We start from the raw sequence: 18228 nt of genomic DNA on the forward strand, positions 1-18228 counted from the left end.
TTGTTTATAATTTTATTTTTTAATATGATTGAAGCTAACTTACAAAAAGAAAAATGTGATTGTAGTTTGTTCAATGGTTATAAATAATATTTTTATTTACTATTTTAATGGTTCTTTTTTTCAATTATTATTTTTTTATTATGAGAAAAATATGATTGTAGTTAGATAGCATTAAAAAAATTGTGATTTGTATGATTAAAATTATCTCCTTTTGTTTATAATTTGATTTTTTTAATATGATTGAAGTTAGATAAACATAAACACTGACAAAAAGAAAAATGTGATTGTCGTTTGTTCAATACTACTAAATAATCTTTTTATTTACTATTTTAATGATCCTTTTTTTGAATTATTTTTTTTTATTATGAAAAAAATGTGATTGTAGTTAGATAGCATTAAAAAAAAATGTGATTTGTATGATTGAAGTTATCTCCTTTTATTTATAATTTAATTTTTTAATATGATTGAAGTTAGATAAACATAAACACTCAAGGGGGTTTTTAAGGAAAATGGGGTTTTTAACCCCAAGTCCTATGGGAGTTTCAATATCCCAATATGAATTTTCTAAATTTTTTATTAAAAAAAAAATCAGCATTTACTGATTTGGTCAAAATCTCCTGATCAGCATTTATTAACTTTTTTCAATCCACATGCCTGCATTTATTGATTTGGTCAAAATCTCCTAATCAACATTTAAAATTTCCTCATACAAATAATTATAGATACAATATGTGTATAGTTACTGTAGTATCCTTTTCAACTTTTCTCATATACTATGGTTAGTGATAAGATTGTTAAATTATTTTTATAAAAAATCTTAAAAAAAATATTTTATATATTAAAAAAAATCTAAAACAAATATAAATATCTATAATTATCCCGTGCATAGCACGGGTGATAAGCTAGTTTGTCATTATGAAGAATCAAGCTGGAGAGATGACATACATTATCATAGCCCACCTTTGATATGGGGTTATTGCATTAAAATAGTTATAAAAAAATAAAATAAATTAAAAAATTAATAAGATAAAATATTATATTTAAATTATAATTATTTTATATTTTCTTTCATAAAAATTAAAAAAATTAAAAAAATTAATCCAAACGAGATTATTTTAGACTAAAATAGTCAAAAAATTAAAAAATTAACTCATTTTCCAAGTGAAACTATAGTGTCAGAATGAGAATAACGACATAAATTATAAGAAGTTCAAGAGTTACCTCTTTATAACATGAATAAATTTAAGGTAACTTTATCGAATTAGCAACTCAAAATAGACTTAACCCAAGCATGGGGGTGTACACTCAATATTTGGTTTACATAATGAAAACATAAAAAATGCATATTAAAAACTACCACATAGTTAAAATTTATTTTGAGAATGACTTATATCATACTTAAAATAAATAACTAGATAATACATTCACACATTCGTGAAATCATTTCTCATATGAAGAGCACAATAGAATTATGATCTAATAAGATTATTTTCAAAACTGGAAATTGAGAGAGAACTAGTTTGGTTTATAATGCATTTTAATGTTGTTTGTAATGTTAAAATTTGAGGCAAATCATATTAGTAGTTTTTGTAACTTATCTTTTGTGTCCATCTGACTCATATAATTTTTTATTTTTTATTTTTTTGTATCAATTTTATTTTTAATTTTTTATGTTATGTTAATTAAATTTAATTGGTAACATTCTTTAAAATTTTGGAGAATTTATCGGAAAGTCCTATATGACTAAATTATGGTTCGTTTGGTCCCTTGAATTTTTAGTTCGTTCAGCAAGTCCTAGGGCGGTGTGATTGCGTTCTGGGAAGTCCCTTTTTGAATGTTTGTGACTGGTTGTTTGACGGATATGTCCTCCCATCGGTTATGGAATGTTTGTTCTGTTTTGGTACGTGTAATCCCGACTTTGTAGGGGGTAGGAGTGTTGAATATTCATTGGTAATGTTTTGTAACTAGGGTTTTTGCTTGTAAGTGCAGTCGTATTCTCTAGCCATCATCAATTTTGCACTTGACGTGAACACCATCTGGTGGCACACAGGTATGTGGTTCGTTATGCATTCTTCAGTGATCCCCATCATATGTCCTATACATTCACAACAACTTTTACGACCCAGTGATGGTTATAATGCAGTGTATGGGATGTGAAATCATTCATTGACTAGTTCATTTTTCAAAAACTCATGACTTTTCGGGGTAGCTTCATCCCAAACCGTGACAGACTGTTGGGTTTTCAATAGTATTCATATGTTAATTATTTCATTCCGTTATGGCAGATCTTTTTTAGATGCTTAACTGTGCATACTTGTGCACAAATACATGTGCATTTTACAAATGGAAGACTTCATGATGCTTCTATATTGTTATCGGTCCACAAATGTCGCATACAGTTTGCAATCGTTAGACACAGTTGCCGAACTTGTCAATTATGTGTGTTCCAAGTTTGACGGGCTACTTCTGGGAACAATTTTGTTGTTCTACAAGATCCCGAGTTACAACAACTTCTCGTTATAGAACGATGTGGACATGCGGAATATGGTTTGCCTTGCCCGTTATAGCGATCCCGGATTTACCCTTGTTGTATAGTGATCCGGACATGTGTCCGTGGATGTTGGTAGTTGTTTATTATCTTGTTTACATCCTTTCTTACGTTGTATTTGAGTTATAGGATGTGTTGAGCGGGTTGGTTACAGGTTGGTTGAGTTTAGAAACCAAAACTAGTTGCCCAGATTTTTGGCCTGTACGCTCGAGCGGAGGTGTTGGCGCTCGAGCGTAGATTACATCCATCCAGTATCTGGTTGTGCAGTGTTGTGAGCTCGAGCGTAGGGTTGGGAGCTCGAGCGGAGGTCTGGTTCTGCGAAAGTGCTGAGCGAGTGCATTCTGCGCTCGAGCGGGAGGTTGGCCGCTCGAGCGTAAGTCTGTGAGTGGCCGCTCGAGCGGGGTGTTTTACGCTCGAGCGGAAGACTGGGTTTAAGTCCCGAAATTGTGACTTTTCAAATCACTTTTTGCTTTCTCTTCTCTCTCTTACTTTTTCAAAATCACCATTGTTGAGCCTCTCACTCTAGATACTACCTTCTCTCTAGGTTTTGATCTAGTAGGAGTGATTTACTCACCTTTGGCCTTTACAAAAAGGTTGTTGATCGTCGAGGGCTTCATTTTAATCTGAAAATCTCGGGTTTTGGAGCACGTTGGGTTTTGTCGTCTTCTCCTTTGGGACTCCGAATTTGAGGTAGGGATAACCTACTCCTCTCTATGGGTTTTGTCTTTAAATTTTGGTATTTTGAGATGTTGGGCTTGTTTTGGTAAATTTGTGAAAGTTTGGGGCTTTTGTGTAATTTTACAAAAGTTTGGGTTTTATTCATAATAAACCTAGATGCATGTTTGGCATAGAAAAATGGAATGATTGTTGAATCATTGATGAAAATGGGACCTAAGGGTTGAAATGGTAATTATGGAAAATGGCCTAATTACATTGTTTAATTAATTGGGATAATTAATTGGTGAAAATGAGGAAATGAAATGTTGATTGAATATCCATTTGTGCATTTATTTTCTGTTTTAGAAATAACTGCTTTGGGCTATCGGTGGAGGATAGTCGGGATTGTTGTAGACAATGCATGATGATTAAGTAAACGGAAACTAATCAATGGAATGTGTCATGGAACTTGACGGTTGATAGAATACATTAAATGTGTGTATTGTGTGATTGTATATAGAACCAATGTGTTTATATACGTTATGTGTAGAGGAGGAGATAGGGGATGTACTCCGCGGTTTAGGGGAAGATAGGGGATGTACCTCTAAACCGGATAGGTATTGGGAGGAGATAGGGGATGAACTCCGTAGACAGAGCTCATATGCTTGTCTAGAGAAGTGAAGATAGAGCTCATATGCTTATCTTTGTGAAGTGAAGTGTGGATACAGCTTGTATGCTTATCTGTGGATATTGTTGATATACATATCTGTTGAGAATGTGGATATAGCTTTTATGCTTATCTGAATGTGAGATATAGTTTTTATACATATCTGTGGAAATGATAATAGAGCTAGCATGCTTATCTGTTGAAAAAGGGAAAATGAAAAGTAATTGGGACTTGTAAGTCGTTGACATAAATATGTAATTTATGTGATTGTATCAGTGTTGACCAACTATCAATTGCTAATGTTTTAGTCATTGTCCATGGTTGGTTTAGTGTATTTCTACTGGGCTGTGGCTCACCCTATATGGGAATATCATTTTCAGGTACAGGAAGCATGCCACCTCCAAGGACATAGCTGGGAGGCTAGTGGCGGGCATAGTTTTGTCGTTTTACTTTTGATGTATTACATGTAATTTCAAGCCAAGGGCTTAATGTGTAAACGAGTTAGAACTCTTTGTTGTAACCAAGTGTTAACTTGGAAAGCTGTAAGCCCGTAGGGCATTTTGTTATGAGGTTAACATGTAATACATAAGTAATGGAACTCTAATGAATGAAAGAATGTGGTTAGTTTATATGTAAATGCATGTCTTATCTGATGGGTTTATTGTTATTATTTTGAGGGCGTTACACCCGTTCGTTCCGATTGCAGTTAGTTGATGTGATCATTGAACTTCACCAATGTGGGGGAAACAAAATTCCAGACAGTGACCACGCGGCTATTCACAGCCACAACACCGCGGGAGACAAGGTACCAAGTGAGTTGGAAATGGACGATGAGGCGGACCTATTGCAATCATTTTGTCCACACAAAGAGAAAGTATTCCTTTCCGCTCCCTGGGCCAATGGATTTACCCACATTGGACAGCATTTCGAAAGTGGGGCTTCTGAAATTCACAATGTCTTACGAAAATACGCCGTGGAATGTGGCTTCTAATTCAGGTTCGTCAAAAATGACTCTGTCCGGGTGACGGCCATTTGTGCTATGAATGATTCGAAGGGCTGCACGTGGGCTATCCACGCACGAAAATTAGAGGCCAACAGATTTTTCTATCTCCGTAAATGGAACAGTGAACACATTTGCGGCGTTGCTGTCTGTACGTCCACAAACTCTTTTGTTGGTTCTGAACTTGTCGCAGACATCATAGCCGAACGTGTGCGGGATAGGCCACCAACACGTCCCACCGAAGTTATATTGGACCTGAAACAGGATTACGGGCTGGACATCATGTACCGTGTGGCGTGGCTAGGAGTCGAAAAAGCAAGAGGTGAACTATTCGGTGCACACTCCATTTCGTTCGATCAGGTGCGTTGGTATAGTACTGCGATAATGGAACACAACCCCGGAACCTACATCAACATTGAATATGATGACTACGCACACCGGTTCATACGGTACTTCATATCATTCAAAGCATGTATTGACGGGTTCAACCATTGCCAGCCATTGCTTTTCCTCGATGCCACGTTCCTTGAAGGACAATTCAAAGGGTTTTTACTTGCCGCCACTGCGAAAGACGGGAACCAAGGTCAGTTCATTCAAACTTCCACAATGACATTGCAACATTGACATGCACCCAAACATATCACATGCATAATTTGTATTGTTGTCATTCACCTTGTCACGCCCCAAACTCGCCCCTAGGAGTTTGGCAACGAGACCGGCCAGTAATCCTAGATTACCACAGGCCTTGCTATACAAAACATAAATAAAAGGGGCTCGCGGAAGCGAAAACAATAACCACTAATAGTCCAAAGAGCTGTGCATTTATATGAACATACATTACATGCCAAAAAATGTTAATTTACCGACTACATTACATTACATATAATCAAAATTCATGTACAAAACATAGGCTCACGCCACATGTACAATCAAAACCAAGCTTCCTAATGGCCTTCTAGGCCTAGCCCCAACTCGGAGGCACCAAAAACACCGGGTAGGCTTCAAAATGGCGGCTCAGCTCGGACTCCGCCTAGGCTTGACTTCCAGAATGCTCACCTATAAATACATATATACAAACAATGAGCTAAAGCTCAGCAAGTAACATAACAGTAAAGAGGTTAGTGAACGAAGTCCGACATTTCATATATCCATAACATAAATCATTCATAAACATAATCATCTCATATCAGAACATACATAATGGCATACTCCATAGAACATAACATATGTCGTCCAACGACTAGAGTAACCGGTCCCGGACACCGATTAAACACATACCGAGATCTCGTAAACTGGTCCACTTAGGACTATCTATGGATGCCATACTAGATTCGCAAACTGGACATTCGTTCACAGAAAACATTTATCATTTCAAAACCATAGCATAACGTAGCACTTTTAAACATAGATCATACTAACATATCTTTACAGAAATGTTACTCACAGTGGGTTTCCAAAACCGGTTGCACGGTCTTCGCCTCTTGACCTGCAATTATCAACATATTACACATTTCTCAATACACATTATCATTAAATCCTGTAATTCATGCACTTCATTCTTTCCTTTACTTCATTTCATGTTTATAAGATGATAAATGATGCAATTAACATGTTAAAATCAAGTCTGCAACTTCCCCAAAATTTTCCTGAAAAAGGCCTTCCCGCTCGAGCGCCACTTTGGCCGCTCGAGCGTACTGTAAAAAGTCCCAAACTGCTGGGAGGCTGTTTTTCACGCTCGAGCGGGAATCCCTCCGCTCGAGCGGACCATGCAAAAATCCAAAATTCTGGTTCTTTTTCCAAACTTGAATCTCCTCTTTACAAAATCACTTTCCACATTTATGAAATCCAAGACCCAAAATACTTGAAACACAACTTGAATTACACATTATAGCTTCTAAACAAACCCAAATGCATCATATACAAGATCAAACCATGAATTGAGGTGAAGAATCATAACTATTCATGTAAAAGCTTTATTTCTTCATATCCATGGAGGTTCTTCCTCAAGAATGCCAAATATAAACATAAATCATCTATTCATGCCATACATGCTCAAATTAAACATATTTCTCCTTCCAATCCTCTTATTTAACACGAGATCATTGATGATTCAACCTTATTTCAAGAAGTTAGAGAGGAATCCTTACCTTAATCACTTAATTGGAGAAGTTGTAGCTTGATTCCCCTTTTTTTCCTTCTTCCCCTTTCTCACGAATTCTCCTCTCTCTCTCTTTCTAGATTTTTCTTTTCTTCTTTTTGAGTCAAAGAGTCAACATCCTTATCTATGTATAGATATATCACACAAAAACTAGAATTGTGCCATAATCTTGAGCCAAACATGACTTAGCGATTCAGACGAAATTCAGTCCTCAATTTATTTTCCCAAATGGTTCTAAAAATTCCCGGTATCACATAGACGTGATCAATTTCGTTTTCTGAACCCATTACGGTCATCAATTTCAGTCCCAAAGTTCTCATCTCAACAGATATTCTTCTAATTCAAACAGATATTCTTCAATTAATTCACATAAACACATAATTAATTACTGATAAATATGACACATGTTTTGGGGTCATTACACACCTACACTGCCAAATTTTTCATAACACACCTTATGCACCTAATAACATCAACCCCATAATTACTTCCGTTGTGCAGGGATATTCCTTTTAGCTTATGTGGTTGTTGACTCCGAAAACACAGTCAACTGGTCTTGGTTTCTTCAATATCTTGCCTAGGTGGTGCATGGGAACAGACCTCTCACATTCATATCAAATAGGAATCTCGGGCTGCTTAAAGCAATGCCCACCATATTCCCAAATGCAGAGCACGCTTTTTGTCTCCAACATTTGCAAAGGAATCTAAGGGATAGACTGTGGTACACAAACAGTATGCATCGAGCGGGTTTGGTAAGCAAATTACGCCATCACGCTTACGCACCAACTGTTACCGCCTTCAACCATAAAGTTGAACAATACCATAAATCAAGACGTGCAGTAGTATCCGAATTCTTAGCAAATGCACCTCCACAACATTGGGCAAATGCATTTTTTAGGTACGCCACAATTGTTACTCACATCATTCACATGTACCAAACATATTAACATACATGTCGTATTTATTTTCCAAAAATGCCACCTTATTTACAGGGGGTGTCGTTACTGTGAGCTGTGTTCAAATGTTCCTGAATCATTCAACTCATGGGTGCGAGAAGCACGCAACCTCCCAATCACAAGAATGGTTGACAGTATTAAAGCGAAATTAATGCGACAAATGGCGAAGTGTAGACTTGCAGCCCAAACATGGACTGGCACAATATGTCCCAAAATGGAGTCCTGTCTTGAAAAAGCATTCAATGAAGGGAGGTCATGGAAAGTTAGCCAATCTAATGAGGACGTGTATGAAGTCCACTCTTTCCTGTCAGTCACTGTTGACATCGGACACCGCACCTGTTCATGTTTCAAATGGCAGCTCAATGGGTTTCCATGTTCTCATGCCATGGTTTCCGTACGGAAAAGCGGTTGGGATTTGAACACTTTGGTTAAACCGTACTTCCATGTCAGTGAATACCGTTCAATGTACGAAGCAACAATTTTCCCAATTCCTATCGTGGAGCAACCGCCATTTAACCACATGATTACGTTATCTACCAACCCGTCGTGAAACGTCCACCTGGTAGGCCAAAGAAGAAGAGAATTCTGTTGAAGGGAGAGCAAGTGCAGCAAATCAGATGCGGCCGATGTAGATGCATGGGAAACCATAACAGGAAAACGTGCAATGAACCAATTTAATGACGACTTCATAGTCGGACCCGTCAACAATAATACCTTAGCTAGTTAAATGTTACAAGCACTAAATAAAAGTCATCCACATATACAATGTTGGCTGGAACAATTATATTTGCATGGCTTTTTTTGGGTAATCGTGTGCGACGACACACGACCATTTTTCTATTTTTCTAATATTTAACAACATTTGGTAATCTCTGTTATTAATATCTTTTTCCCGTCAAGTAATTTTGCAAGTCTTAACGCCACAACATACGTGGCAGTATTGTCCCACACATTCATAAGTAAAAAAGCATCGTATTCCTTGATGCATTTGCTGGTTTTTTAAAAATGTTGTAACCACACCTAAATTTATGTTTGCGTGCAAATGTGTGGTGTAAGCAGGTTTCAATGTGTATATGTGGTTTGTGGAGGGGCAGAAGGTTAGAATGCCAAAAAATCACAGTTGCAACACTTGTTGGGTTACAAACCCAACTTCGGGTGTTCGGTAGTTTTATGATGTAATTAGGGCTGGGTGTAGGGTTATCTGACCCGCCCAAACCGCCCTACCCGATCTGAACCGTACGCGTGTGGGCGGTTTTGCAAACACATTAGGGTAGGGTGTGGTTTGGATTTTATACAAATTTCGGGTTGCGGGTTTGAACCGCACCCGCCCAACCCGCCCGCATTAATTAATTAATTATTTTTTTTCTTCTTTCAAATCTGACCGTCCATCTCACCATCTCACTCATCTCATCTATAACAAACAAAACAAAAAACCCTAATCGTTGTCTCCCTCACTTTCTCAGTCTCATATCATCACTATCTCTCTCACTCTCTCATCGCACCGATCGTCTCACTCTCTCATCGCACTGATCTACTCACAGGTAAGCCTCTCTCTTTCTCTCTCTCTTTCAGTCTCTGTCTCTCTCTCTCTCTCTCTCTCGCCCCGATCTTTGATTTTTTTACAACATATATATATCAGATATCTCTCTGATCTGTCTCCCTCACTCTCTCATCTCATCAGTCTCACTCTCTGGTTTTGCATCTCTGCACTGATCGACTCACAGGTAAGCCTCTCTTTCTTTCTCTCTCTGATCTCTCATCTTTGCACTGATCGAATCTGTGTGTTTCTTTGGAAATAAATCTGATTTTTTTTTTGGACCAACAGATCTGATTTTTTTTTTGAAATTGAATCTGTAATCTGTGTATTTGTTTTGGAATTAAATTTGTTATATATTTTCAGGAATCTGTGTGATATAATACATTCCTACAGATCTGATTTTTTTTCTGTAATCTGTGTTTTTTTGAAATTTGAATCTGTAATCTCTTAGTTGTTTTATATTTTCAGGAATTTTGAATCTGTTATTAAAATAAAATTAAATCTGAACAACATGTCTGCAACTTGAGAACTCTAGCTGACTGGATTTGGGGTTTTCTTAGAAAGTTAAACAATGTGTTGTCTAATTGAAGCTCCTCAAAGGGGTGGAAAATTTTGCTGTTTTGGCTCCTAGATATTTCAATTTAGGCAAGAAAAATAATTGGGGCAATCATGCATATTTTAACTCTTCAAATAATTTCTTAATGAATATGTGGATGGTTTTGTCTTTCTATCTGATTCCTATGATCTATTTTCCTTTCCTAGGACTCAAATCAGTCGTTAAAATTTCATGTAATTCTGTTAAGGTTTTTTTTAAACTTCTAGGAACACTTATGAACTGATTTCTTGATCGACCAAAGTTTAACTGCAAGTCACAGATTTACACCTTGGTTCCAGCTAGGCTGCTTATTTGCTTCCATAATGATCAGTAAAGATGTAGTTGAACATTTTTCCCACTTCATTTTCTCCCTCTCCTTTATGATCAAATATGCAGCTGTTATTAATGTCGGTCAGATTTTGAAAACTATTTAATTAATTTATTATTTTAATTTTTTTTTCTAATATGTTTTTCAAATGCTATATCAGGGTTATATTATTTTAAATAGACCATGGGCCTTTGTACAATGGCTGGAAAAAGCTACTATTGAAGAAGAGTGAGTGTCTTTTTATTAATGATTGAGTTACATTTTACATTCAGTAAACTCTAAATCTGTTTGTTTGCTACTGCCATAGATACATATTGATGGCAGAGCCTGATCACATATTTGTAAATCCACTTCCTAATTTGGCACATGGGGGGCTTTCTGCTGGCTTTCCTTTTTTCTACATCAAGCCCAAAGAACATGAGAAGATTGTAAGGAAGTTTTTTGCCAAGGAGAATGGCCCTGTAACAAATATTGATCCAATAGGCAATTCCCCTGTTATTATCAAGAAGGTAAAATCCATTCTCACTATTTACCTCCTAATAATTGGTTTGACTCAGTTTCCTATCACATGGCAGTAACTTCTGAAATACATCTTAATTCATGTTAAGTCTTAAACTATTTTGAGTTTACGGTGGCTTGTTGATTTTGGCTTCTATTGTTATTCTTTTTGTGTCTTTTTCATAAATGTCCAGGATACTCTGGAGAAGATTGCACCAACATGGATGAATATTTCTTTGAGAATGAAAGATGACCCAGAGACTGATAAAACATTTGGATGGGTGCTAGAAATGTGAGTAGAATAGAGAAAATAAATCACTTATATTGCAGTTGAGTTAAAATTTAGGAATGGTGAATTTTTTTGACATTTATATTTTCCTTTTTTGAACTAAGGTATGCTTATGTTGTGGCCTCGGCTTTGCATGGTGTGCAGCATATACTTTGAAAAGACTTTATGATATAGGTTTTGAACCCTGCACTGTTAATCTCTTCTTAGGTTTTTCAATTGTAGTGGATTGATGAATCACAGATACAACATTATTATGTGCACATCAAAGCTTTCTTAAAAGTTCTTGCTATGTTGATTTTTCAGCCACCATGGGATTTGGAAACTGGGAAATTTTTTATCATCCATTACACTTATGGATGTGACTACAACATGAAGGTAAAGTTCATTATTCCATTCATATTCATTTACCTTTTTTTTTTTTTTTTTGTATTTGGGTTAGGAATGAATGTAGAAATTTCAATGTAAGATTTTTTTATTTGGGTTATGAATTATGAATGTAGGATGAATGCAAGTTAATGATGAATGTAGATTTTGAATGATTTGTTTAGGTTACGAATTGAATTTGTTGTGTTTTTTATTTTATAAGTTTTAATTCATTAATTATTAATGTTGGAGCATTTTAGAAAATATGAGGAAAAAGGTCCAAAATAAAGATTGACAAAATGGGAGGAAAAAAAAAAGGTTTAAAAATAAATTTTTGAAAAAAAAGTTCAATCCGCAAACCGCCCGCACATCTGCGAACTCTATCCGCACAAACCGCATTGCGGGCGGTTGCAGGTTGACTTTTCCCTAAACCGCATAAATGCGGGCGGGTCCAAACCGAACCGCAAACCGTCCCAAACCGAACCGCGGACACCCCTAGATATAGTTATTAAAAACGGTAATTTTCAACTCCAAAACTAAGTCATTAAATTCTGTACATTACGTATTTTGTACCGGCTGGCCATCGCAGACTGCCACGCTGACCATAAAGTAACACACGTAGGTCAGTAGGAATGTTCGTGTAACTACTCCTGAACGAGCTTTGTGTGACAACAGTCTCAACAAATTACAATGTGAACTTGTCCTACAAGTAGTCAAACTCAAACTTAAAACCCACACGTAACACACACACATTCATTACCCCTTAAAACAAACACTTGCACAAAACGCGTACTACGAATCATGGGTTGTTGACAACCCGTCAACGTGAACAAAAACATGTCAATGACACCCCAAACCATACGTGATATTTCACAGACAAAATTCACAACACATACACATCACCACAAAGTTAAAATATCAACAACTTTAATCCTCACAACGTAGTTTCGTCATTAAACCATTTCGACACTTACTACGAATTGTGGGTTGTTGACAACCTGACAACGCGAACAAAAACACCTCAATCCATTCGTGAAATTTCACAAAGAATTCGCAACACATACACATCAACACAAAGTTAAAAAAATAACAACTTCAATCCCCACAACGCATTTACGTCATCAAACCACATAAACAAAATGTAACATAAACTACACATATAAACCAAAACGTCAATATCAATCTGTGATTATGTCTACCAAAAACATCCTTATCATAAACCAACGCCAAACTGAAACTGCTAAACAACCAAAACATATGAACTATCCAAAAATCGGGAACTGTTAAATGTAATTGGGCATAACAATGTTACTTCAAAAATACTAACTTAACACTACTACTACAATTATTCATTGTCCATAGTTACGTTACTTTAACCCAAATGCCGTCACCCCACCAGTCGGCCTATGTTGCTCGCTACGCCACGTACAGGATCACTTACGAAAACCCTTACTATGTTTGATCGCAAAACACTGCAGTTACCGCCTTTCAAAGAGCGCCCCACCTCCACGTGATGCACATATTGCCGCATTATAGCGCAAACGATGATTGCGCAGCCCATGCTGCAACACAAAACACACTTCTGTTACGTCAACACCATACGTATCACATAATACACAACTTCAGCATCATTACGATTGAATCTGATTCGCTTACCTGTCTGGACGTTACTGGGGGCACTCGACGACTGATTCCATTGTCATGTCAAACTCTTGCGTTCCAACCATTTGTTCCAACCCATGCGCTACCATTGATTGCCGCTACACGTCCGTGACAATGTTTTTCTGCACAATGTCATACAACCAAAACAGAAACCATTACTTAACACTACATTAATATTACAACCTGTGCAAATAATCCACAAGTGAAATTAACTCACCAGTTTAACAGCCTCGGCATAATGAACCCCACCGGTCCCAGACCTATTCCGCATGGAATTATAATGCTTCCAACTTCTAACCTTGGTGTCGTACAAGTGTCGTACACCACTAAAGACCAGTGCCCTAGGTGGCATAAAGGAAAATGTATGTAATGCGCACCCCTACTAGCGTGTAAATTAGTAGTCAAATATTTGAACCTTACGTCCACATTCTCACCTTTCATCACATCCTGCACACGACCACCATCAGACTGTACCAAAACCAAAATTAGCATACTCACAAAACCAACCGACATATGTGACTAATGGGAACAAAAACAAATACATACCCAGCAGATGTTGCTGAAGAACTAAGAATTTTTCGAAAAATCTTTTCCCACATTCAACTTTTCTTGCTCGTCAAATAGCACCTCCGCGTATGCGTCAATAACCTATAAATACATATGCTCACCAAACAAACTAATCAGAACTTGACTCACTCAGACAATTACAAATACAAAATACATAACGTAACACTTACATTTTCCCTAACACCTACATGTTTCACTATTGCTTGAACGTCAGAGAAGTATACGGCATTCCCATCTTTCCGTCCCACCCACATAACAGCCTTTCCCACAAGTTAAAACAAATAACATTAATATATACACATGTGACCAACGTAACGCATTTGACAGTACTTGGTAAAATACACAAACATAATAGCAGTACGCACCTATCACTATATCTGTCATAGGCAGCAGTGATAACATCTTTCTCTCGTTCTGACATCATCTTCCACACTATATTCCGATTTGTGATTCCAAATCCTGTGAATATCTTCTTCCCATCCGCTATTGTCTCGACATCAATCACATCCTCACATTGCAAACCTACCACATCACACCCAACCCCAACAGACATCGAACTGCAATATTTCTTTTCTACCTTATGCGTCCTACCCCATACATCTAGGTACTCATACCCTGGCAACTTTAGATTTTTCCTCACCTTCTGCTTGATATTACACACGAACGAGTTCACACCACCAGCTTTACTACCACATTCTGCTTTCAAAGGCCTTATAACAACCACATCATTGTCATTCGGTTGCATGACATCATTTGTTACATAATTGTCCGCTATAGGGACGTACGTGACGGTAGATGCGTTCAACACTATGCTATCATGGATTGGTGGGTTGTTATTACTGTCGCCTAATATGACATTGACATCACCACCTACCCCTTTAACCCCATCTATTTTGCTTACGTTAACACTATTGAAACGTTGCGTAACATTGTGCACAGCTTGCTCTGTGACTTGTTCCTCAAGGGCTGCAACAATTTTTCGTAACTCTGCATTATTAGCTTCTAGTTTTTTGCATTCCTCGTCTTTCACCCTAAAAATTCTCTCAAAACCCCCCACCAAGTTAACTGCTTGCATGTCATTCTTCTGTTTCAAACGAGCAACTTCATTTTTCAAATCCGTTATAATTTGGCTTGCAACACCATCCCCCAGCGTCATTTTGGCTTCAGACAGATCAATGTGAACACACCCGTCCTATCCAACTTCACTACTACATTGTCGTGTAGCTTGCGTACATAGCGCAGCATAATTCTCACCAGTTTCTTCTCCATGTCGTCCATTTTTCATATTTGAAACTGGCGTCCTCGGTTCGGTCTACATGTTCCCGTAAAACTCATTACCAAATTCAACGCCAAATACGTCCACATCTCCAGTCATGTTACAAACACCACCCGACACTGTACCCCTCTCCCCCGTCAGCACCCACTCCAACAACTCCTTCCACTCACACAGAATCCCCTACCAATATCATCAACTCATGCTCCTCGACAACTAACTGCTCCATCGCCACCTACAGTAAACAATAACACAATTAACCTATTACACATGTTATAATGAAGATACATTACAGTTACACCACTAGAATAACTGGCGGCTCAAAAGAACATGCTAATCCAAAAAACACGTACCTCAAAGTTGTTTGGGCCAGATAGTTTCAAACCACGCAAACGTGATACCACCTCACCAATGTCCCACTTCAGGAACCTGGGAAATCTATATGCGTATTTGGCTTTCATATTAGACGCGTATTCACATAGCCAAAACTGGAGTGCAATCAAACACAAAACAAACCCAATCAACCACCAACCAATTTACTAACAAAAACCATAACAGTGGTAAAAAAAATAAAAAAATACCAATCGAACTATTTACAAAATAATTACTATCAATGTAACTACATATCCGGTCACTCTTTCCGGTTTCTGATGGAAATCCCTCACCGAACACATTAGCACGTTACGTACAACTCCACTTCAATCATACAATTTCATCACATCAATGTTGTCCATGTACCGGATGAATGTCCAACTTATTGTCTCCAGATGTTGCAAAAAACAACTTACCACACACATATAGACACAGGAATTTTGTAGTGTCCTTATGGTCACGGGGCATATCACTTGCTGCCGTCTCGGTCAGCAAATCCCTAACAAGTTTTGTAGTAATGCGGCTTGTTCTGGGGCATCTACGCTATACAAAATCGGATGCAGGTCTTGGCCTTGGCGTCAAATCAAGGAATGTATTTCCATCTTGTAAACCAAACAACAACTTCACGTCCTGATCCATAAAATCAACACCTCGTCCCCCAATAACAAACTTCCCTTCCCTAACGTTGTACGACCTTATAATTCGCATAATCAGGTCATCCCCTTTCTTGAACTCTTTGTGATCAAGTTGATTAATTAATATAGCTTCAATCATTACCCAAAAAGGCGTCGTCCTCAAATGTGCTAGATACACGTCCCTCAAGTTCGTAGCGTAAACCATTTTAATGATTTCGGCAACGTTAGAACAAAAATTCAGTCTCGGTTTCGACTGTTTGCTAGCACCAACCGAACGAGCCTCAATGTTAGGTTGCTTGAACAGTACTCGTCCTGGCATGTTCACCCTAAGTTTACTTATAGACGCCAACCCAGCAGCGGCACGTCATTCATGTTCACACAACCTCATCTATGGACTAGAACCCATTTTCGTACCTGAAATTAACATCTACCATAAGCAACACTTACAAATTAAAATAACAAACCCGTTAATCAATCAAACAATAATCAATGGGACTATAGCAATTTCGTTTGTTTGACAACAACCTGACAATAATAGAGAAATCAAATACACTAGGACCCAAGAACATTTTTTACTTCAAAATAAAAACAGGGACACAAAGGACAAAACCACTGATACGTCCAGTAACGACACAAAGCAACCGACCAACATTACCATTATTCGTAAATTCACACAACCAATTATATTGAAGTTCTTACCTATACAGTAACACACCCAACTGGACTACAGTTATTACAATTGTTCCATAACAGTGTAATAACAACACACGACCAAATACAGTACGACCCAATAATACTTACCAATTCAAACAAGAACCATGGACAAAAACCAAAAAAACACCTACCACGTCTAACAACAACGAAACACAACTAACCAACATTACCATCATTCATAAATCCACACAACAAATCACGTTTTAAGTCTTCAACGGTATAAAAACACATTCAACATTCCAGTTAACGTACAACTAACACATCATTAACCATTACATATAAATATCAAGTCAAGGAAACCAGGTGACAATAGACCCCCAAATTACAAGTACTTTGCAGCCATTAAACTCCCCCCCACAAGAGGACATTTACAAGTCTTCATACAACATATCCCCACCACAAAACAGTTACCAACACAGACACCCCCGAGCTGACATTCACATAACCCCACATTACCACATACACACGCACATCTACACAATCATTGGTCCTACATATACAAAGTGCCCCACATTCAATAAAATTAGTTCATATAAGATGTACAACAAAGTGCCCCCGGTTAGCCTTATGGTCATGCCTTGACAAGGGAAGCCTCTGGCAAACTGTTCAGGAATAGCAGATGGCCAACACGGTGTCCTAGGCGCACCAATGCACATGCAATGCAAAGAAACACATAAGTGTAGTCAAAACAAGATATCATGAGTTCGAGTCAAGTTCTCTATTCTCTCCAGCAGAGTCGCCAGAAACTGTAGACGTCCCCCGAACTCCCTGGGAGGATGAGTCCCGTTCTGTTCATATGGGCTTACTATAGTTCGGACTCTCAAATTGTCACGGTTCTAAATCTGAACCAAAGAGTCCAAATCTGGAAAATCGTTTTGAAAAACAGATTTTTGTAAAGAAGTGCCAAACATGGACTGCTTTGCCAAATACAGAGTCGCCACCTAAATATTTATTTTTGGGGAATTTAGGAAACCCTGACTCGTTTGCCTAAGGCCACGTGTCTGTCATCACCAAAGTTGTCTCGGCTCGGGAACTTGGGTACGATTGGGGAAGGTCAGCTATGAGCACCCCCGCTCGCCTGATCAAAGATCGGCCTCTACTAACCATGATACCTTGTTTTGAAAACATTATGCGTTCTTATTCCGGCTATTAGCCTAGATTTACTATGTGATGCGCACAGCAAAACAAGTATAGACTAGATCGCCTAATTTGGAACAAAGCATTGCATATCCGTTTGTTTGGAAAATGGTTTGAAGTTTGCTACTCGCAAGTAGGCTAAAATACAGATTTCAATGAATTGTCCCAATTTAAGCAATCCAACCTTCACTCACAGGCATTCAGGCAGTTATATCACATAAACAATTAGCCTCATGGCAAGCATGCTGTCATGGCAACACTCACACGCATGC

The 18228-nt window shown here is 37.8% G+C and overlaps 2 protein-coding genes across 2 annotated transcripts; both read left to right on the forward strand.

Moving 5' to 3' along the window:
* Positions 1 to 4771: 4771 nt before the first annotated feature.
* On the forward strand, positions 4772 to 8536 carry LOC114274585 (uncharacterized). The gene is made up of 4 exons (XM_082870554.1): positions 4772 to 4868; positions 5066 to 5455; positions 7532 to 7589; positions 8023 to 8536. Exons 1-4 carry the CDS (start codon positions 4772 to 4774, stop codon positions 8534 to 8536), a joined length of 1059 nt encoding a protein of 352 aa, XP_082726680.1.
* Positions 8537 to 9480: 944 nt separating this feature from the next.
* On the forward strand, positions 9481 to 11775 carry LOC114274595 (hydroxyproline O-arabinosyltransferase RDN2). The gene is made up of 7 exons (XM_082866769.1): positions 9481 to 9499; positions 9665 to 9710; positions 10607 to 10674; positions 10754 to 10955; positions 11139 to 11236; positions 11338 to 11407; positions 11537 to 11775. The coding sequence occupies exons 4-6, from the start codon at positions 10764 to 10766 to the stop codon at positions 11387 to 11389; spliced, it is 342 nt and encodes a 113-aa protein (XP_082722895.1). The 5' UTR covers positions 9481 to 9499; positions 9665 to 9710; positions 10607 to 10674; positions 10754 to 10763; the 3' UTR covers positions 11390 to 11407; positions 11537 to 11775.
* Positions 11776 to 18228: the final 6453 nt, after the last annotated feature.

The sequence above is a fragment of the Camellia sinensis genome, chromosome 1, assembly GCF_055761805.1.
Source record: "Camellia sinensis isolate YWXY chromosome 1, ASM5576180v1, whole genome shotgun sequence".
In the NCBI taxonomy this organism is placed as follows: Eukaryota; Viridiplantae; Streptophyta; class Magnoliopsida; order Ericales; family Theaceae; genus Camellia; species Camellia sinensis.